The 23,040-nt window shown below is 48.0% G+C and overlaps 1 protein-coding gene across 1 annotated transcript in view; it reads right to left on the bottom strand.

The window, feature by feature from the left end:
- The window catches only part of PTCHD1 (patched domain containing 1), a gene marked incomplete at its 3' end in the record, with an annotated part of 30,335 nt that extends 26,771 nt beyond the window's left edge, over positions 1-3,564 (bottom strand). Inside the window, exon 1 of the mRNA XM_084297393.1 lies at positions 3,199-3,564. Within this exon, the coding sequence (XP_084153519.1) occupies positions 3,199-3,549 (351 nt within the window). The 5' untranslated portion in view covers positions 3,550-3,564. The remainder of the gene's footprint in view (positions 1-3,198) is intronic.
- Between the last annotated feature and the right edge of the window lie 19,476 nt (positions 3,565-23,040).

The following is a 23,040-nucleotide window of genomic DNA, read 5'->3' as shown; positions in this document are numbered from 1 at the left end:
TAAGAGCACACTTTCTTCAGCTGAGTGTTCATACTTCCTCTCTCTCTTTCTCTTGGCAGAGTGAAATCTTGGGGAAGAAAGAGGTCCTGCACTTGGACAGCCCTGGGCTCAGCAAGCACAAAGTCACCACTGCCCTCCAGCACATCCCAGCCCCAGGATGCATCTCCTGCATATCCGAGACTCTCTAGAGGCTTCTGTTGGACCATCCATTCCAGGACATGTTTAGGTTTCTCCCCTTCCTCTCTTCTGCAGATGGCTAGGACAGTTGGAAACGCAATGGATGGCAGGCACAGAAACACTATAAGCATAGTGTTTCTATGCTTATAGTTTCTATTTACAGGGACTTATGAGAACTATGGATGGAGATTTACTTTTATACAAACAAAAATGGGTACGCGGCATCGCCTCCAAGCCAGAACTGTGCTAGCAGGCAGCCACATGCCTCCCTGCTAATTAGCAGGAGAGACCTTCCGTGGAGCAGCTTGCATGTCCAGCAAGAAGCGCCGCTGCTGTGTGGGCAGCCAACGCCATGCTGGCACAGGCATGCTGTGCCCCATGGCTGCTCTTGCTTGGGGAGTCCTGCCCGGGATCTGGGCCCTTCCCTAAATCTCTACCTGGCCAGCCAGCAGGGTGCTGCACAGCTGTGGCAGCTGACAGCTTCTCAGGCTGACGGCCTGCCCATTAGGAACTGCACTGAGCCAACCAGAGTATTTTGGAGAAGCCACCACAGAAGTTATTGTAATAACCAATTCATTAATTAGGATACTAGAGTGATTAACTTCTGACAGTGCCACTAAGCTCCAACTGCTCAGACCCCAAAACTGCGTAACCCTTTTCCAGGGGGACAATAATGGAAGCTCACTTCTTCCTCTGCCGTAGCCAGAGAAAATCTCCTTCTCTTTCCCTACCATGCGACCAGGGTAGCAGTAACAGTGAAGGCTCGTTCTCCCCTCTCCGTGGCTGGTAATGTAGGATATGGCCAGCAAGGGAACCTAGAGACGGTGCTGCAAGAGCAGCCGGTGCCCGCGTGGGGCTACCTTAGGTCTCCCATCTACCTGCAAGCAGGTGGAGATGCAGCAAGAGTCCTACGGGAGGAGCCGAGGCCTCTTCTACAGCAAAAGCTCTTCCCTGGGGAGGTCATCCTTCCCCTGAAGGGGAAAGGTAGGTAAATGCTGCCAGGGGGGTTCTCTGCCCTGACTGCACCCCCACGGCAGCATTCAGAGGCGTGCAGGTGGGATTACCCCCGGTCCATCCGAGGAGCAGCACTGGCTGGCTTTGGGCTGGGGGTAGGGGGCACGCTGCAGATGCCTTCGCTCCTCTCTGCCCTCCATGCAGCCGGATACGCATAGGAAAACCTTGACGGACACCTTTTCCCTTCCTCCTTCTCTCGGTGAGTCCTGCTGACACAGAATGATGTAGCCCTGCATCACCACCAGCATAACAATACTGGGAGCTGGGGGCTCTCCCTCCTGTTTCGCCGGGTTTCGACCCCGCTGGGCCATCCACGAGGTTGGACGGGCAGCTGCCTCAGCCTGGCTCTGCCCGCACACAGAAAAACATTCAGGACAAAGGCCATAATCTGTTCTGCACAAGGCAAGCTGGAATTAATTAGATAAGTAAAGAGTTGGAAATAATGCATCAAATACGCCTGACAATGTCAGATTAACGGTATGAGTAAACAGTCAAATGGCAATGCTGTTCATTATCTCACTAAATGAAAAATAATCATCTTGTTGGCAAATTCTGTCTGTTAAAAATGAGGCAGCGTTAAACACTGACAGAACTTTCTAAGTTATAGCTCTTCCGCCGATATGATAAATCTTATGCAGAAGTTTGCTTGTGGAGGGATTCAGGGCAATGTTTATTTGTGTGTGGCTGCGCTATCGATAAAACTACAGATCTCTGGAGAAAGCAGTACAGAGAAAAAAATCCATTATCATTATTGTCCTGTGACTGAGTAAACGTGCATACACTGGATGCGAATGCAGTCCACGGTACAGGAAAATGAAGGAATGAAAACCGTCTGTCTCTCTGGAGTTTTCTCGTTCGCCGGTACCGTTTCTGTGCCTGTGCTCAGCCAGCCTGTGCTCGTTAGATCTGTCTGCTGATTACTGCTGGGTAACACGTTAACGGCAAGGAAAGAGAAGCGGAAAACAGCGAGTGGCTCTGTGCTACAGTCCTGCATGTGGCTACGGTGGAAATAGAAGAGAAATAAATCCACTCTAACAGTTATTTCCTTGTTTAGTAAAGAGCGACATCTCCCCAAAGTCTCTCACAACCGGTATATACACCTTTTTTTTTTTTTTTTTTTGTCATTTGAGAGGAGACACTCCCTGCACTCCCTGAAGCTATTAAGAAGAATTAGCGTTGGCTTTTGCAGGGTCTGACAGCCTGACATTCAAGGAAAAAGGGGGGGCAAAAAAAAAAAAAAGCCATGCCGAGCCTCTGGGGTTTCCGTAAAGCAACAGGGAAAACGTGCCGGGCTGAGCCAGCCACACCTCTGGCTCCCTGTGCGTGTTCGGTGCCCTTTCCCTCCGTGCACCCGACCCTCTTACCACCCGGTTTTAGCATCCGTCCTCCTCGCTTCTCCTTCCCAACCCCTTCCAAAACTACTCCGGCGCAAGCTGGCGTGCCAGCTCGGGCACACGCAGGTTGCCGACATGTTATGGCACACGGTGCGCAGAGCCGTCCTGCCAGGTACTCGCACGCCCAGAGCCCTCCAAGTGACACGGGGGGACACTGCTGGGGGACCTGGGGGGGCTGCGGTGCTCCTCACCTCCCCGAGCCACCCGCAGAGCCACGGGGGGCCGGGAGCGAGGTAGTGGGGTGTCTGCTGTGGGCGCTTTGCTCCGGGGCACGGTGCGATGGGGAGGGATGGGAAGGGGATGAGGAGGGCTGGGAAGGGGATGGGAAAGGATGAGAAGGGAACGGGGAGGGATAGGAAGGGAAGGGAAGGGGCTGCCCGCATGCAGCACCCCCAGAGCATCCCCGGCGCCCAAGTGCTCGGCAAGTTGGAGCGGGGCAGCGGTGCTGGTGGGCAGCATCAGCCGGGGCGAGGCGAGGCGAGGCAGGAGCAGGCAAGAGGCGGCGGCCCCCGCTCCGCCGGGCTCCGCTGGGCTCGGAGCCGGGCCGGGCGTCCCAACTGTTGCGGGGGGCGGCGGGGAGGTGCGGGCACGGCGGGGGCCGGGGCGCGGTTACCTTGAGGATGAGATCGGTGTGGTGCTGGTCCAGCATGTTGGCCTTGCGGAAGGAGGTGATGATCACCCTGCCGTACCTCCCCGGCGTCTGCAGGTCGGAGTAGAGCCGGTGCTTGGAGCGGTTCACCGGGAAGAGGCTGTCCACCAGGTTCCTCTCGATCTTGGCCAGGCTGTGCGTGGGGGCCAGGAGGTGCTCCACGCTCTCCTCCACCTGGTAGCGGCTGAAGCTGGCGCCCAGCAGGATGGAGATGAGCACGGGCGCCGAGGCGAAGAACACCGGGTGGCTGGCGACGAAGTGGCCGAGCCGGGAGAAGGACGTCCCCAGCCCCCTGTGCAAGACCTGCCGCAACATCCTAGTGCGGAGGGCGCGCAGGAGGGCGAGCGCCGCGCCGGGGCCCCCGCGGCTCCCCCACGGCCCCCGCAAGACCATGGGGCAGCCCCGCCGGGCGCCGCCTCCCCGCCGGCCGCGGCTGCGGGGGGCCGGGGGCCGCCGCCGCCGCCGCCGCGGGTGCGTGCGAGCGGGGCGCGGGGGCGTGCGCGGGGCGCGGGGGCGCGCCCGCCTGCCTCCTGCGCGCGCGCGCGCGCGGGCCCCCGCCCCGCCCCGCCCCGCCCTGCCCCGCCCCGCCCCGCCCCGCCCCGCACGGCGCTGCGGGAGCCCCGCGGCCCCGCGGACCGCCGGGGGCACCCGCCCCGCCGCCGCCGCCGCCCTCCGGGGGGAAGGCGACGGCGACGAAGGGGCCGGCGCCGCTCCGCCGCTCCCCGCCCCCGCCGCGGAGGTTGCGCGGGGCCGCCCGCAGACTGCTGACTAATCCCCCCCGCCGCCGCCACCGCCGCCGCCGCCGCCGCTGCAGGCGGGCCGAGCGCCCGCAGCCCTCCGCCCGAGGGGCCGCGCTCCGGACGCCCCGCCCCGCCCCGCCACCGGCACCGGCACCGGCAGCGGCAGCGGCAGCGGCACATCGCCCCGGGGGGGAACCGGGCTCGGGGTGTGCGGGAGGGCTCCGCGGGGGGCGCCGCACACGCCCATAAGAGAGGCCGGGGGATGCCGCTGCACCATCCCGCGGACCCCCGGCGGCGTCGGGCACGGCTGCTGCCGCCGGTCCTCGGGTTTGTGCGGAGCCCAGGCGGGGGTTTCACAAGCGCCGGGAAGTTTTTCAGCCCGGCAGCCCGTTCACCTGTTGCTGCCCGGAGCGGCAGTGGCTCCCCGCCTGGGCTGCGCAGACCGGCAGCCCCTTGCGCTTCGGGGGGCGTCTGGCCCCAGCTGATGTTTGGGCACGGGCGCTGCTTCGCCTCCTTGACATCGTTCCCGGCTCCTCGCTCGCAGCTGGGTCACGCGGGCTGAATGCTAAACTCTGCCCGTGTTTCACTGCCGCTAACGCGGATCGCTCGGTGGAGCAGTGCCGAGTTATGGCCAGCCGTGTCCCCGCTTCCCCCGATGCTGCTGGCTCGCCGTGCCCAAGGCCGGCACGCACTCGGGAGGCTGCCCGCAGTGCCAGCCTGGCTTCCTCTTCCCCGCCGAGTCCGGGGATGCGGGTGTTTGTCGTGCCCAGATCAACCTAAGGAACACATTTAATTTGAATAAAATCAGAAGGAAGCATCAGAGATGGAAACGGCAGCCGAAACACTGACAGCGGAGACGATTTGTCTCAAGTCTCCGCAAAGTTCAGCAGCAGATGAGGACACGGAGCCCAGGTCTCTCGTCTCCCTGCAGAGCTGTAGGCAGATCGAGCAGAGGCTGGCTTGTGTTACTGTTAGGGTGAAGCATTGGGATGTGCCTGGTGCCTTTTGTCATCAGCCACGAGCAAAGAGCTTTTGTCATTGCTACTGGCAGTGTCATTTGTGCTGGTATTTTTTTTTTTCCATTAAGCGATTTTTATTTTATCATTATTAAAAATGAAGGGGGCTATTAATTATTTCAGCAACCAGCCAGTGGCTGATTCACGAGTCTTGCAGAGTACCTCAGTGAAACGGGTATGAGGACCTGACGTTAGGCCCAGTTCTCAGCACGTTATGGTGGGGGAGCTGCAAGGAGAGGAGCAGCTGGGCCTCAGGTGCTACTCCATGACGAGCGAAGCCTGGCCGAGCAAAATGCCACCCTCACTTGTAGGGGAAATCCCCAGCAACTGGAGCTCCCGGCAGCAGCCTGCAGGGCAGCGCGCGTTCGCCTGCTGAGCGACACCCAGCTCTGCGTGTCTCGTGGAGGAAATGGAAGGGAGGGCAGGATTTCTATCATGTTTGTGTGCTACTCTGCTACAGCCTTGAATGGTGCTTGGCAAAATAGATAATGATGTCTCATTGCTCCAGAGTGTTTCCAAAGTGAATTAAGGCGAGAATGATGGGAAGAGATGGCCGTACGATGAGGTGCAGATACTGGGAAGAGGGATAATGAGGGGGAGGACAATATGATTATGTCCTTTCAAAGTGAACGCCTCAGGGCAGCTACTTTGGGGGACAGAGTGTAAAAGGGAGATGGGGAAGACATGACTCAGAGAGACGGCATCTGTGCAGGGTTCAAGTCTGCTCTCAAGAGCAGACCTGTCCCCTGTGAAGCACTGTTATCGCTCAGACCTGTGTAGAGACAGCCTCGACCCATGCCTGGGAGCTGTCAGGAAAGGAGAAGGCCAGACGGGTCCCGTTGGCTTAGCATGAGGCCAAGATCTCACTGCTGGGGCTGAAAGGTTTGGGTAGGCTCCCCACAGCCTAGGCCACAGGGCTTTAGGTCTTTGCAAGCACCAGGAGGATGCTTTGAACAGCCAGGAATGAGCATCTGCTCCAATCTTGTCACAATAGCAAATTTTTAAAATGAACACAAGAGGAAGAAGTTGGCAAGGCTTTCTTTAAAATAACCCCTTCCTCCTACCTCCCCAAAAGGGGTCCTGTAAAAGCAAAAGCTGAGAAGCGAGGGAGGGGGAGGGTTTCTGGTGAGTGACTTCAGACGAGTGAAGAGGGCCTAGGGGAAAGGAAAGGTGGCAGGAGCATCTGGGATGGCTGTGGGAGGTATGCAGAAAATCAGGATTTTGCGTTGTTTAGTTAGGCATGAGGAACCGGAGAAGATATTTTAGGAACGTCTGCATGGGATTTAGTGCTGTGAACGGGGAATGATTTTTGCAAGAGAGCACTGAGCAACGTGTGATGCAGGTTCCAGCTGGAGTCTGGAGAGAATGAGGTTACCCACAGTGAGGAGATGGGTAGCAAAGACTTTTTTTGTTTTTGGAAAGGAACTATAAAAAGACTTCCAAGGAGAATTTAATAATTATGGCCAGATTCTTAAGGAATGAAAACATTTTTCACTGAAGTTCTTTGTGTTAAGTTCATTTGTACCTGCTGAAAGCCTGGCTCGTGATGTGCAAAGCCGGTCTGCTTTGTGCCGAGGGATCAAAGTAACATGTGGCTGGGGAAAGCAGTAGTTGTCATTGCATCACCCAACCGTGCTTGGCTCTGTATTGCCTGGCCTTAGGCCTGGGACCTGGGCCAATGCCAATTGAGTTGGTGAGGGCACAGACAAGGTTAATGATAAAGTTAATCTCCCGGTGCTGATTGGTGAGAGAACCTCAGAACTGGTAGCTTGAGTTTGCAGTGAACAGAAGAGCGGAGCAGAAGCTCTCCTCATTTCCAAGCTGGGTCCCATTGCAATTAGGAGGATTATCCAAAAGAATCGATCTTTGCACTGATAAATGCTGCACTTCTACCGCAAAGATAGTGATTTGCTTATACCAAACAGGGCATTACAGAAGCAGCCATGGGAAATCATAAATTGGTGTTAGTGCAATTAATAGTTTACATTTAATCACATCAACCTGTACCATGACTTGCCTACAGCTGCAAGCAGGCAGCAAGGGAGAGCCCTGGACTGGGAGACAAGAGACCTGTGCTCTATTCCTGAACTGCTACTGAACTTCACAGTCTGAGAACCTCAACACCAAGGTGATTTTTAAACCCTGCAACCAGAGAAAGACAAAATGATCACATCAGAATTTTTGGCATGCGTGTTCCCCCTCAGAACAAGTTCAAGGGGGCTATCCAGACAATGGCTGCCTTGTTAACCCAATGTACAAACAACAAAACCAAGGGGTGGCCACGCATTTTGCCCCCTGCACCCATGGATTTCATTGCCAGGATTCAAGATGGCTGATCTCTTGCCTTCTGAAACAGGCTACTGCCAAAATCAGCCCTGCTGAATTTCTTCCTTTCGCGTTCGTGAGCCCCTAGTGTTCGCCAAACGGAAGGGAAAAAGGTGAAGATGAAGTACAGCTATGGCTGTACATGCCCTTTGCATTGCACTCCCCAGTGCCCTGATGTTCTGCCACCCGTGACAGGGCGTACCTGTGCTAACTGGGCTTGCTAATGCAGATCCTGGGAGAGAAGTCACAGGAACTGGGGGATCTTTTTGCATCAGCTAAAAGGAAAGAGATCCACCCTCCTGGTGCTGCATGACAACATCTCCTTTTTGCAGCCTGTCCTGTAGAATGCAAATAGGTAAATGCTCTTTGCTGGCCTGTTCCTCCTACTAGACACGGAGACATATAAAAAGAATGTAAATCACCAAGAAATACTTTGACAGCTGGCACCTGATTCTTTCCCGAGTGCCCTGATGGTCACTCTTCGGCAGCTCTTTGCTGATTCATGAAGACTGCTAAGAGAAAGCGCGTGTGACTTATCTTTTATAGACAGCAATAAAAGAGGGAAGTGCCCTGTGTGGCTGGAACTGCAGTTCTGTGGTCTGTCTCTGAGATGCTCCATTAGCCTGCTGCTGGCAGTGATGACGCAAAAATTGGAGATTCCCGGTTGTACCATTAGCATGAACGGACTGAAAAGCACAAACGGGAATGTCACAGGGAGCCTGTGCTTTTTCTTTGCTTGTATGAAAACTCAGTAGAGGGGAAGGATGATTCTGTTCCCTCGCACGTTGGCGCAGACTACACAAAAACACAGCTCTGCTTTTGTTAGGATTCTCCCATATTCTGTTAGATCTAGACTCACTTCTTAAGCTGAAGGCTTTGGATTGTCATTCTCTGGCTATATTTTCAGCCAGGCTCTCTGATTTTTGTGAATGACCAGATTGTTAATCGTGGCCTCTCACCTGTTTATTTTAAAACAGTGACTGCTGACGCCTCTCTCAGCATTGCCTTTGGCCTTAAGGAAGGGTCTTTGCTTCTCTGTAAACAATAATGGCCTGGAAAAAAAGTCCTTCGTTGCAGTAAGGTGGATTAAGTTCTTATTTTGAAATGCAGTCTAAATGGTCCTGATGTACTGCAATGTAACAGCTAATATAAGCAGACGAGTCAATTTACAGCTTTCATACTACATTTTAAGAAACAAAAGAAGCAGACAAGACAGCACAATAAATCTGCCTAGTGTCCTAGCCTGGTTGATGTTAATTGAACGCAGTTGTATCAGATAACTGGATGACGCAGTTTCCTAAAAATAGGGAATGCACCTATTTTGTCAAGAGCATAAATTTGTCCAAGGAAGTACAGGACAGACTTAAACAAGATATTAGTTAGGATAAAAGTCTGTGAACCAATGAAGGAGCATAGATGTTTATGTACTATCCTGCATATGAAATACAAAGTTCATATTAGAATAACCCTGATGATAGCAGAAAACCAATCATATTATGCAGGATTCAAGGGACTGACAAAAAAAAAAAGAAAAAAGAAAAAAAAGAAGAAGTATCATTTATGGATAAAATTTCCAGGAAAGTAGGAATTTAAAAATTAATCATCACAGTTAAGTGTGTAAAATTATGGCTTCTTTGCTTTAACATTAAAAGCACTGCTTTAAGAGACAAGTTTTAGTGTAAAACAAAACATTAGCTAGGAGTTTAGTAAATATGTCTGGAGACACTGCAGTTTTGGCAGAGTGTATCTCCTAGAGTAGTGTGAATGTTTCTTTTCTGTTTATGTGTCTTCACATAAAACTGGGCAAAACAAGTAGGTTGCAAGTGAAAGCAAAAGAAAACACACGGAGCTATTGAAATAGGATAGTATTTGATTTCAAATTCAGGAATAAATGTGTACATATACACACATGTATACACACATATACATGTATGCAAACATGCATATACACCATATATATATGGCATATATGTAGGTGCTTGTTTACTTGTATATATGTATATTTAAATACATATGTATATATATTTACACACTGGCTGAAGTGAAAGCAAGGGACATTTAAGTCATACGCTAGCCAAGCTTTTTAACAGCAGTGTCTTTCTAATAGCAATGCAGAGTACTAGGGTCACCTAAGAAGGGTGTAGACTTTTCCATTGCAGGATTTTAAAGGCAAGCTGGATAAAGTTGTAAGGTGGAACGTAAGCATTGCTAATCCCACCCTGGGGTAGAAGAATGGAATAGGTGTGCTTGTGATGTGTCTGTCAGCCAGCACTATTTTCTGTGACTCCGGGATATAGCTGAAGAGTGGGTTGGATGTCTCACACACCTTTGATGAAGTATAATGTAAGAAAAATAGTCTGTGATTTGTGGATGCAGAAACACTTATTACCAAGATGGAGGACAGCTCTGTAGCTCACCTACAGCAACAGAAAACATGGGCTTGTTGGTAGTCCCTGGCACAGCAGCCAAGCTGTAAAGGCAGGGCTGGTCACCCTATTTCTCCTCCTCCTTACTGCTTCGCATTCTGACTTCTATCCCCTTTATAGCCTTTGGCTAGGCTTTGTGTCTCTAAAGCTGTTAGTAAAGAGAATTATCTAAATATAAATTACAGATGTACAGCTTTGGGACAGCACACTCTGACTCAGAATTTTCTTCATACTGCTCTGTCACGTTCTTCCACCTGCATTTAGATTGCATATTGAGTCATATTGACAGTGTAGCTGGCTCTAAAGTAAGAGACCTTCGGTAAAGGACATTTAAAAAAATCTCTTATATTTTTCCCCAGCCTTTCAGAGTGTGTGTATGAACTGGTATCAGGTTGACTAGGTTTTAGACTATCACAGAGTTTTTGCATCATTTACAGGAGCAGCAGCAACTGTTGGTGGAAGTACGGACCAAGGACTAAAAGCTCCAGGAATCAGGTTCTACCACTTTTCACTGTCAATCTCCCCATGCCTTGGTTTCTTTCAAATCGGGATGAGAAAAGCTGCCTCTCACAGGAAGTGGAGTGAGCATAATCAGTGATTTAAGAGCATCTAGGAAATACAACGTGATACAGCAATGTTGAGTTGTATTCATTCAGACCAGAGAAGCCTTATTCATAAAATCATTCTTAATGTTCCCTTTGTTATGCTTTAACAATTGTTATTAAGTGCTAAAATGAGCCAAGTAATACAATGAAAATAAAGAAGTGAGTTTTAATTACTCTGTCCTCAGTCCATTTCCAGCTTCCCACGAAAATATGGGTCCCTTATGACCGCTGTCACAGCCCTGCCCCAGCTCTTCTTTCTCAATATACGCCAGGCAATTGTAACAGGTACATGGTTATGAGTTTGGATGTGCCTCCATGCTGTTTCTCTGATGTGCCTTGAGCTGCTACTGTCCTTTCTGTCTGTCACAAAGATGTCGTTCCCTTGCACTGCTCTAAGTGCTTGTGAATGAAGTCAGGGACTGCCTACAGCCAGGAGAACATAGAGGAAAAGCAATTAGGGTTTTTAAGGAGCAAAGCAAACAAGCAAAACAAAATAGCCTCATTGTTTTAAAGCAGGGGAGTGCCATTTACGCAGCTCTTATATTAAATGTGATCACTAAAAATGTATCACAGCCCTTAAACAGTGCTTAAAAATGTCATTACTTGCTTACTCCGTGTTGCCGTGTGGACAGCATGCAGGGCAGTAGCTGAAGATTTCTGGGCACTGCATTAGGGTAAGACAACAGTCTGTCTGGCTTTCTTTTTAAGCAATAAAGAGCTCCCTTGACAAAAAAAGGAATGCACAGTACTGAAAGAAACCCATTGCAGTAAGTCACAGGTGTACATCTCATGAACAGGTGAAATGCACGGAGCATTTGACGGAGAGCACTTACTGTTATGGAGCACATTTTCAGTGCAGAAGCCCTAGACATTTAAGCAGGCGGGTATGCAAAGTAAAGGAAACAGCTTCCTATTTCTCTTACATGATCTCAGAGGAGTGGCTTGATTTTCTGATTGTTCCTGATGTTCCTGAGATAAAAACAGAAGCAGGGAGTTCTCCGACTGTAAGACATACATTTGATGTTTACTGGGGTTTTGGCTGTGCTTTCTATGAAAGCTGCATTCCAAACAGCACTTTCCATCCATGAATACGAAATTATATTATTACTGTGAATGTAACGTGCTATTTCACATTTTAATCAAGGAGTTGGTGGTCTACCCGGTTAAGTGCCCATCAGCATTAGATGACACGATTAAAACACAGTGTCAAAACGTCTTTTTCTAAGGCATATGTTTAAAATGGCCCATGTGCCTATTTTTAGATCAAAAAAACCTTATCAATCCGTACACTGGCTTTCCTAGCAAATACGAACATGCAGACCATGGCAGTATGAATCATCAGCTTGCCTCTGATCAGAATTCAGGGTATGTTCTGGTTTGTGTATAATACTAATTGAGTTTGGCTTTGCACCTGAAAGCACACACTTTATTTTGACTGCATGGGAATATCATATGAGGAAAGACTGCTTTATATTTCAATGAAATTTACTGTAAGTTTTGAGGAAATTATTAAGATTATTATTATTATTATTATTTCTTTCAAGGCTGCTGCAAGCATGCATTTTGGTTCATGGGAGATGAATGTTATTCCTAATACTAAAAACAGTATTTCATTATTCTGTAATATTTGTGTCATCGTAGTACTTAGAGCCTCCTCTGGCTGTTCCTGTAAAGTTCTTCCAAATTCACTAAATCATAATAATCTCAAAAGTCACTATTTGCACATGCTTAGCAGATGGTTCCTAGGAGATGGCTGCTAAAACCATGCTGCATTTAGCATGCTCAGTTTGGGGCTTTGCAATTGCTTTTTTTGGAAGCCAGGGGCTGCTCTGGTCCCTGGCAATTCTGCTAAGTTCAGGGAGATTGTTTTCCCACATATATTTTTATGCATCCTCTGATGATATCATGGAAGGTGAATTAGTCTGGCTGGAATGGAGAGGAACAGGGATGCATGGAAATATAGAAATCTTAGGGAGCTGATGGGGAATAATGGTGCAGAGGGGAACTGGGACCAGCAGGTGGGATATTTCAGTAAGAGAGTGAATCCCAGGCTTGGGGAGCACATTGCTAACAGGAAAATGAACAGAGAGATGTGTTTGTAACCACCAACAAGCCTCCCCCCCCCCCCCCCCCCCCCCCCCCCGTCTTGTATTCCTGGGTCTCCTCTGCTGCCAGAGAAGAGTAGCAACAATCACAGCAAAGGGAGTATTTCATCCTCCCTTGGAGTTTCCCTCTTAGCTAGCAAAGTCCATATATTAGGAGTTCAGATCTGCCAATGGTCCCTCTGAGACAATACTGTACATGGGAATTCGCATGGGGGATGGGAAGCCATCTGCTTTAACACCACTCCCTTCCAGTATTTATATACAGATGTATGTTTAAAAACATTCAGGTTGCAGAGTCAAGCACTGAAGCGTTCAGAAACACCTAATTGGAGATGTCGATACGACCTTAATTTGGCCTCAGTGTGCACACACATTGTACTTGCATGGTTACACATTTGCTTCTTTTTAGGATTGACCCCTTCCATATCAGGTGTCCAGGATCAATGGAAGTCACAGAAAGAGCTGCATGTGGAATGAGTCTGTTCCCTGGAGGCTAGACCCCGTGTCATTTGCTGTAGATGATGGAAGGAAGCTGTGACTGAGCAAAGCAGAAGCTATCAGGAAAAGAAGAGGAGGGATTCGTGAGTTACGTAGCTGTCTATCCTCTCGCAAATTAGATTTTGTCCTTGCCTTTTCCTGCGATGTCTGACTGCCTGGGGACTCTGACACTTGAGAGCTGCGAAGCACAGTTTTGTCTGGGTGAAAATACAGGAGGAAAGTGCTTGACTGGGGAAGAGCTGAAGTAGAGTGGGTGAACTCAGCCTTGGCTCTTGAAATTTGTTAGCTGTCATCTTGTCAGGACAGGGAGAGCCTCTAAGTGAAAGAGAAAATGAAGATAAGTAATGCTAATCCCTGGGTCGCTGATCTGTAGTCAGAGGTCCAGGAGGCTCAGAATGGCCTGGACAAAGGTGAAACCAGCTGAAGCGTGAGGGGGGAAGAACGGGGGCAGGATGTGAAGAGTAGCCAGGGTTTGGCACAATCAAGCTTACAGATGTGAGGAAAAAGGTAATTAGAAAGGGAAGCCTTCAGCAAGGTGGAATTTGGGGTCAAGAGAGATTGCTAAGCTTCACTGTCTCATGGTAAAGCTTCATCATTTCTTCTCATTTACCACTGCTGAAGCTTTGCTGCTTTTAGCAGTCATTGGGGATGCCACCAGCCCGTCAATGCATCAGCAGCCGAAGGCTGTAAACACAGAGGATTACCTGGAAAAAAAAGTCGATTAATTCTTGTAAAGAAAACAGGGCCTGCCATTTACACTGCCGGCAATGTTGTGGATTTCCCTCACCTGAAGTTCCTGGAAAAAAACCCGCAGAGAAAATCACTGGCGCAGGAACCATGACTGCCAGCACTCCTGAGTGGCATCCCCACTTACGCATGGCTCTTGCCAGCCGTCGAAGTCCGACACCGACACACAAAACATTACTGCATCCCGATTTTGTCGTAAAGCTCGTATCAAATCCCGCGTTTCCTCCCCTTCCTCCTTCTCCTTTATTCCGGCCTCAGTTTCCCTCTGCTCCCTATCCCTGCAGCCCTCCCTGTGGCTCACACCACCACCCAGAGCCACGCAGGGCGGGGAGATACAGGCGACAAGCCCCAAATAAAACAAAATACAAAGGTTCTGGGGGAAGGAAGGAAGGAAAGGAGCCCGGGGGCACACCCGGGCCCTCGGGGGCGGCCGGGCAGAGGCGGCCACGGGGCGGCGGTGTTGTGCAGCGCTCCGGGGCCGGGGCCATGAGGGGCCGGGGCCGGGCCCCGCGGAGGGGCCGCGCCGCCATTTCGCGGCCGAGGGGCTGGGTGGCGACCCCGGCCGGGCCCGTCCCAGCCCGGGGTCCCCCCGTGTGGCCGCCGAGGGGGGCAGACAGCACGGTGCCTCGGGTGTCCGTGTGGGAGAAGGGGTGGAAAGCCGTGTGGGTCGGCCGCTTCAGCTCCCGAGTTGGAAAAGCGGCTGGTGGTGCTGAGTTCGGCTGCCTCAAGCGCGTGGGTGTTACCCAGCCGGCGTATCCAAGTGTTTTTGCCCGAGAGAAATGGCCAGGCTGGGTTTATTTATTTATGTATCTCCCCACACACACCTCGCAGGTGTAGAGGCGGGTGCAGTTGCAGAGCAGGAAGGCAAATCCCGAGCCACGGAAAAGCAGGGCAGAAGGCTGAAGCAGCGTGGGGATGGCTCTGGTGCAGCACCGAAGTGTAGGAAGTGGAAGCATTTCTGAACAGCAGCAGCAGCAGCAGACGAGTGTCTCTGAGCAAGTGTCAGAGTGTCTTGGCAACAGTACAAGATGTCTGCAACTTTCCTTCACTTCTGCAGAAAACACGTCATGTAGGCAGTGCGGTGGTGCGTGAACGCAGCAGTGGAGGCTTGGTTTCGAGATTTTTGCATCAAGAGCAAAGGCTTGTTTGGTCGGTGTAGGGAGACTGAAAATTTTGTGACAGAGGCTATGGCATTTCTCGCTCTGACCATTAATTGGTTGTTACAAATCTGCAGTGCAGGCATGGTGTTTTTTTTTTTTTTTAACTTTTTTTTTTTTTAACTTTTTTTTTTTTTTTTAGCTCCTCTCCTTCAAATTATTTATTCTAATAGCAATATTAGTTTTAACTGGTGTAGAAAATGAACTAGTTTCTTTGGTAACCAAGTCAGTTAAACACCCACACAAAGTTAAAATGTGTTAGGTGCAGACATTTTCCCTTTTGGAAAAAGATGTGGGTTTTGAAAACCTCAGCAGTAGGGCAGCAGTATATGTTCTCAGGGAGTCGTTCCAGAAAAAGTTCCGTGTACCATATGCAGATTTATATCTAAGTCCTGATCTTTTGTTTATACACACATATGGAACTTGAATATATTACCTATAAATTGATTTCTCCACTGACTTAACGATTATATACTTCTTTCTCTTCACAATATTTCATCCATTCCACTTTCCCCCTTACCCTTCCCCATTTGTAGGGAATAGGTGGCTGTGAAACAGCATACAGTGGGAATACAGCACAGGCGAATAAGCTTGCAAATACATGCTGCATTACTTCCCACTTTATGTGGTGCAGGTAAAAATGTGAACTGTTGCTTTGCCCCCCTGAAATTGTAGAGGTGAACAACAATGGCTTTTGTAGATAGCTTCCTTTTAGGGATTTAAATATAAATGTGGCCTTTGTGTTCTTGGTAGTTTTTTGAAAGCAGATAGGTACATCCAGGATTAAAATTAATTTGTGAATATGAATTGTAAGAATATGCCTAATAATCCCTGTCATATTGTCTTGATCACAATGAGTAGTTTAGTCTATAGCAGAAGCAGAAGCTTGGAGACTTTTATTGCACTTTCTCTAGAGAGACAATAAATCTCCCCAAATTAAAATGTACATTTTTAAACATACTTGTTCCCGTGTATGAGGCAGGATTGTACTAGTACCTGAGAACTGACAGGTAGTCATAAACAGAGGCTGCGCCTGACAAGGCCATTTCATTGTTCTTGTCTGAATGAGGTATTAAAATGGAAACAAACAATGAAGAGTGAATTGGAAGGTTTTATATTCTTTGTTTTCCTGTTCTGAATCATCTGTCATAAAACAGAAAACTAGGTATGTTTTTAGGTAAATATGTTTTTATGCTAATGCTATGACTTCTAATTGCAGTTCTTCTAGAGTGGGAAAAGCCTGACACAAATACAGAGAGCACCTGAAAGTACTCTTATGCAGTACTTGTTATTTCATAACACCCCTTCCTGCACTACAACAAAGTACATAACACACTGTGCAATTCTGCACTAGAGAGCTTGAAAGGATGCATTTCCTACTTTACTGGAGACTGATGAAGATAAAACTGAGTGATAATGTAATAAACACTTTTTATAGTACTGCATAGTTAAAAATTAATCCATTATGAATAAAAGGTAATGAAAACATTAGTTGGAAGAAAAGCTTGACTTGAAGAAAACAGAAACATATTGCTTACTCTCCTCTGGGTCACTTATGTCATCCTATGGCCACACCACTTTCTTAAGCCTGCAGGGAACATTTCCCTCCAGGCTTCTGCACATTCTGCTGTCTCCTCCTGGTGCCAGACACAGTGTTTTCTGCAGCATCTTTCTCAGGCGCTTCCCGTCTCTCATTGCCATAGAGACAGTGTGTGCCTATTAGAGACAACCGCAGAGATGTGCTCACTCGAAACCAGGGATGGCTGGAGAAGGCAGACCACGAGCAGACCCATAGGCTTCAGGTGCTGGGGAGAGGATTTTGTGGCAAAGTCCTGAACTGCATAGTTGTTTCAGTACAGAAAGGCAACAGGCTTCAGGAATCCTCAGCAGGCAAAGCGACCTCGTGAAGTGCAACTGAAAAGCTTAGGAAACCCATTCCAATGCTCTGGGAACTATATCTGAACCATGTCCTATTAAGAGACTATTAAGAGCATAAAGAACTATTTGTATTAAAGATGACGCACAGCATGATTTCATATTTTTAGTAATAACCAAAGTGCTGTATATAGCAGGAAGCTAGGGCTTTTTAGGGACGAGCTAAGCAAGGACTCAGGACAGCCTTAATTCCTCCATCTGACCCATGGCTTCTTTGTGGTCCTGACCAAATTGTCTCCCTCAGTTTCTTCTCCTCATCTTATTGGTATTACTTTCTTTTTCCCCTTTGTAGGCCAAGTAGGATCCTATGGCCACCGTCCTGGCTGATCTCCATGTGCATACGCACCGTGCAGTCACTTTCATGTTTGCTTCAGAAAAGGCCTATGAGCCTTGAAGCAAGCTTGAGCAGCTGTGGTGAGCAGCCGTGTGTGGAGAAACAGGCTCCATGCAAGGTGCCTCAAAGCACAGCCCATCACCAAGTATCTTAAATCCTCATACGCAGTGACAGACAGTGTGTAAGCCTCTGCTTAGACCCAAACTTGAGCTAGCACAGCTACTGTAGTTGGGGTTTATATGGTTCGTCACATGGTGAGTAGCAGCTATAGGGTAGAACATCGCTGAGCTGGTCGCTGCCTTCTGTGCTTGCAGGTAGGGAGCAGCGGGGAAGAAGTGGGTAGCAGAGTAAATCATGCCCCCACTTTCCCCACCTGGCCACTGTACTGGGGGAACTGGGGTGGCACACTGCATCAGGAGCAGACCCAGGGCACGCAGCACCCCTACGTGCAGGTGCCTGGTGCCAGGACCTGTGGCCCTGTGCTGGCCAAGCTGGTGTCAAGATGAAGCCTGAGTCTCAGTGGGGCCAATTAGCTTCGCTACAGCAACACGTGGCCAAATGAGCTGCAGCTCTGCAGCCACCTTACTGGGTAGTCTGCCTGGGTCAATCTGTTGTGGTAAAGCCACGAGGACAAGGGATGCAGCTGCCAGGAAGGAGTTGAGGTACAAAGGTGGTATCCATCATTGCTGTTGTTTCTGTAATGATAGCTAAAAATAGCAAAGGCCAGCATTTACAGATACAGTTTCTTATAGATATTGCAGCTCTTTTAGCTCCAGTTTTTAACTCTCTTTTTAACTTCAGTTAACTCCATTTTCCCACTCATTCTTTTTTTTCTCTCTTTGTATGACGCACATCTTAGTCCACAGCAGTCCTCAAAAATGCGTGTAAGAATATGTTAGCATGTTGGGCTGCAGTAAACACTACTTTTATTGACTGTGAAGAGAAACCGGCTTGCAAGAAAACTTAGTGTAAACTCTATAGAGAAGCACAACCAAACCTATGCCTATAAGGTGAATGAGCACATAAAATGTGCTCATGACCGGAGAGGGAAGAACACACTCAAAGAAGGAGGTGATGGGGCATTATTCCCCAACATTTCTGCTCCAAGCCCACTGTTGTGAATTAACAACTGAAACCCTTTAAACTTCCCTCATTTATGGAGGCACCAGTGTGAGCATTTATTACGTAAGGGTTTATGTTTGTGTGCTTACGTTTGTGTATTTACTAAAGACACAGCTGACGTTCCCACCTGGCATGAAGGTGAGGGAGGATGTGGTCACCTGCAGCATGTGTAAGCCCTTCTGCACATTTAGTGCCTGGGTCAGGCTTGGGCTTCCTCTTATTTGGAGTCTTGCAGCGTTTAGCTTGCCAAACAACACCAGCTCCAAAGTAAAAGCGTCTAATGTAGCAAAGACTGTGTAAGAGCTTTACGGTGCTTTCATCAAAACTTGGGTTAAGCTCATAATAATGGCTGTCATGTGCTGCAAATACATTAACACACTTCTTGGAGACGGAGCCTGCTTCCATTATGCTGGTTCCTGTGGCACACAGAAATTATTACCTACCAGAGAAGTGTTAAGTGAAATGTCGCCAGGGGATTATCACCTCCCTTTCCCGCACGGCTTCGCTGAACTGAGCAGGAGAAGAGGAGCTCCCGCCACCCTGCTAGGAAGCCTTGAGGATGATTCCTGCCTTGTTCTTTGCTTTAAATGTATTTTATTTTATTATATTTTCAATAAGGAAGGAAGAACCATTGTTTTGCTCCATGTTTATTTCTGCTGTTCTTATTCTCAACACTTCTAGCTGCCTTTGGAAAGCCTTGGGAGCTTTCACGCTGCCATGGCCCTCCATCTCCCCCTTCCCCTGCATGCTCCAAACACATTTCCAGCAGAGGCTCACTGTATGTACATTGCTTGCAACAACCAACTATGGTGTTATCGCTCAAATTTTTTGAGTTAATCGTATTCCTCATGTGTCTTTTTGCTGCCAGCACCAGCCAAGGTTTCTTGACCCTTCTGCCTGGTCACTCTCACCTCCCCTGAGACTAATGTGCTGTGCTGCGAACTCTGCTCATTATTCACTGTGATCGTTGCCTAATGGCGACTTATGCAAACTGGTGTCACCTCAGAAGAGGCGTGCATACTCCTCAGCTTGTGTACGCACACAGCTGATGGCAAGATGAACGTGGCTTGGCAAGCTGCTGTTTTATGGTGTTAGGCGGTTGCGTCCTGGAGTGTGTTTCGGCTGTGTAATGCTGTAGTAGCAGGGGATCGTAAGACATTTTCTATAGCAAATATAACACCTGGGAGAAAGATGCACAGATTTATGCAGAGATAGATTAAAACCTAATTGTGGTGCAGTGCTGATGCCAGTTTAAAAGGTTAAACTTTTAAAATAACATTTGAGGCTTGTAAGCTTCTGTCATAGCAATACTGTCTTGGCCAAGCTGAAGGTCTCGCCTCCTCTTTATTTTGCATTTTCCCACATGCTCCTAAGCAAAGAGGGCACCTGATGTACAGGAGCAAAGGGGCAGCCCCTGCACAGGAGATCAGGGAATGAGCAGACACTGCCTGGGGCTGGGAAGAGGCTGCCAAAGGGCACAGCGGCAGGGAGCTTCTGAGGGCTGCAGGGCACTGTGCCATGCACGCCTGCCAGGTAGGGTCCCTCTTCTGGCCCTGGTAAAGTGTTGTTTAATCTCTGTGAGGGAAATAAAGATCATAAGCAGGCAAATAGATGTGAGGGAGCAGAGAAAGGGAGGTGGGGAAAGCTGGGATGACACCATTTCCCACCGTAGCATGTACGTATCACAGGGTCCATTTAATTGCAGCTGTCCTCCTCCCTGTCTTTACCCTGCCATCCCCTCTCCAGACAGCTTGTGTGGGAACTGGAGTGAGGAAAGGGAGATGCTGTGGGAGTGAACTGAATGTAAAGAAGTGTGTGGAGCAGAACACGAGAGCTTGGGAAGAGGCACCAGATGCAGGGACACAAACAAGCAGATGTCCTGAGGTGGGTCAGTGGCTGAAGGTGACTTTTGAGTAAGCACCATTAATCCTCAGTCAAGAACCTTTTCAAAAGTGTAGCCAGGCTTCCCCTATTGAGAGAAATTAGGGTTGTTAAGTTGTTGGTGGGGGCTGCAGAAAAAGTCCTTGTCACAGAGATGACAAGGAGATGTATGGGACCCACGTTACTGAAGGCACAGTTGAGGAGTTTGAATGGGGCATCCTAAACACGGAGGAGATGCCTGCTCGGCCAGTTGCACAGCCAACACCTAGACAGCTTTGGCCTCCTGTAAGGCCTCCTGTGAGAGACTTCATTTTCTGTGACTCAGCTTCCATACCTGCTCACAAACAGCAGCGTGTGCATCAGTGTCATGGGAGTTGGTGCATCAGCGCTGCTAAATTGCTGCGAGCTCTTTGGAGGGACAGTGCTATGAAAAACACTTTAGTCAAAATATCTTTGTAAAAAAAACCCTAGCTTGGTGCCTTACCAAGAATAGTTTGTCCTTTTCTTTTTTCTTTTTCTTTTCTTTTTTTTTTTTTTTTTTTTTTATTTCAGGCTTGGGAGACATAAAATTAGAGTTTGATGAAAATTCTTTATTTCCCCCCCCAACTTTAATTTTTGTCCAGCCAAGAAAAAACATTAAATTATCTTTTTTTTTTTTTTTTAAATAAATTATGATAGGGAAATGATAAAATGGTAGATATTATCTGCTGGAAGATCTTTCCAGTGTATAGTTTCTGGTCCAATTCCACAAAGTATTAACCCAAAATATAGTGGGTGTCATCATTGCCTCTTAACTCCTCCTGTACCCTAGAGTATTTTTTATTTGCTACAGAAATGAAGCATGTTCTAAAGTGTTAGCTATCTGATAAAAGGGAAGGATAATGCTGTGAACAGCATTTTGGTAAGTGAGAAGTATTTTAGTACATATATGTTACCTTACTCTTTCTATAGTTTGTTCAAGTTAAGTTGGGTTTAACACAAATCTGCATGATACAACTACCCAGTTAGGCATGTACGACAACACATGAGAGCTCATATTCACATACATATGTGATATATTTCTATTTTTAAGAGAATTCTGTTAAATTTATGAGGGTGGTGAGTCCCTGGCACATGTTGCCCAGAGCAGCTGTGGATGCCCCATCCCTGGAGCTGCTCAAGGCCAGGCTGGATGGGGCTTTGGGCAACCTGGGCTGGTGGGAGGTGTCCCTGCCCATGGCAGCGGGGTTGTAACTGGATGGGCTTTAAGATCCCTCCCAACCCATGTGATTCTATGAAATTTAAAAGCTAGAATTTAGCCACCAGATGTGACTAAAAAAATGGATTTCTAACTCTACCTACATGCCATTGCTGAGAAAGCAGAAGAAAAAAGTGTACACATAGGGTACACGTCTAATGATTTTATTTGTTGCAGTCATCCATCAGCAAAATGATAACTAACCAACCTTTTTGTCAACAGAGCACTATTAAATTTATCATTTAAGTTGCTAGGTAAACAAGAGAGTTAATGAACCAGAGACAAGCTGGTCATGATGGACAAGAAATAAAGGGATTCTGCATTGCCTTCTCCCTTGTTCATCTTTTCATACCTGTGCTGTTTTGATTTGGCACTGATTTCACTCCCATTTTACACTTGTCTTGCACTGCAGTAAATAATTACACAAAGATGAAGACAATTGCAAATCAGGCTTGACATATTTCAGAGAGCAAATTGCAGGAAGTGTAGTTAGGACTCCTTAGGTGCTTGCCCTGGTTCTGCAAATCGCTTGCTAAGTGACCTTGGACAATTAACCTTTCTGTGTTTCTGTTTATCTAACTGTACTACCTCCCAGGGGTGTTATTAGGCTTAATTTATCAATCACTCAATACACTCTTATAAAGTATTTTGAACTGCCTGCTGAAAGAGACCATCTAGGTGCAGAACGGTATTTAGAAGGATAATTCACCTGTTAAAGTTGGTTTGTAGCTAGTTCAATTTTCTTGGTTTTATCAACAGAATTTGATCCAAAACATTTAGCAAGTAGAGACTGGAGAAAACTAGGAGAAGGTTATCAAGATCATGGATATTTAAAAAGAAGAAAAATTTCAAGGAGTGGCTAATGGGTGGGTCTCTTAGGCACAATGAATGGCACTGAGTCTTTCAAACAAGGTTAAATAAATCAATAATTGCATTAGTATGCGTTACTCAGCAAAGCATCCTCAACATTTTTAGCTTGCAAGCCAACCCTGAAAAAGCAGGAAGATTAAAAAAAAAAAACTGTAAATAAGGCTGGTCAGAAAAGACAATTTCCAGGTTTTGTTCTTATCTTTTAAATGAAAGTTTCTTTCACCTCAGAGAGAAACACAATTTACAAGGTACTTTTCCAAGCTCCTGCATTTCTGTGACTGCAAGGTTTAAAGTTGTAATTCCACCCGTGAAGTAGGCAAAAAAACAACAACAACAAAAAAACAGAAATTCCTTCTTGGTTATGGGAAATTGTCTTCATTGACTCAAATTTCCTAAGGACATGGTTATTTTTGGTGAGAAAATATTCCTGTGTAGACTACCCCATAGACTCTGTGTGAAGCACTGGAGACAACCCTTTACTTGCCCTACCCCTGTGTAAGCCAGGAGTGTTTTGCAGTGGCTGCTTCAAGACTCACACCAGAGGCCCTGAGAGCATCCCAAAAAATGAAGTCAACCATCTGGGTGCCAAGGGGAAGCTCAGCAGAAACTGGAGCCACAATAAATGCATGAAGCAAGGTGCTGGTGTAAAAGGCAATTCTGCTGACAGCTAGAGTACTTCAGCTTCACTGGGGAGGAGAACAGCAGAGCACTTTGTGGATAGCCTGTTGGACATGTTACGTTGCGAACAGATAAAAAGGAAGGAAAAATGAATATGCAGCCACCAGGGAAGGTTGCAGTAGAGCTTGAA

The sequence above is a fragment of the Netta rufina genome (assembly GCF_964035555.1).
Source record: "Netta rufina genome assembly, chromosome: 1".
NCBI lineage: Eukaryota > Metazoa > Chordata > Aves > Anseriformes > Anatidae > Netta > Netta rufina.
The sequence above is the reverse complement of the archived record's forward strand: the minus strand, read 5'-3'. Positions and strand labels throughout refer to the sequence as shown.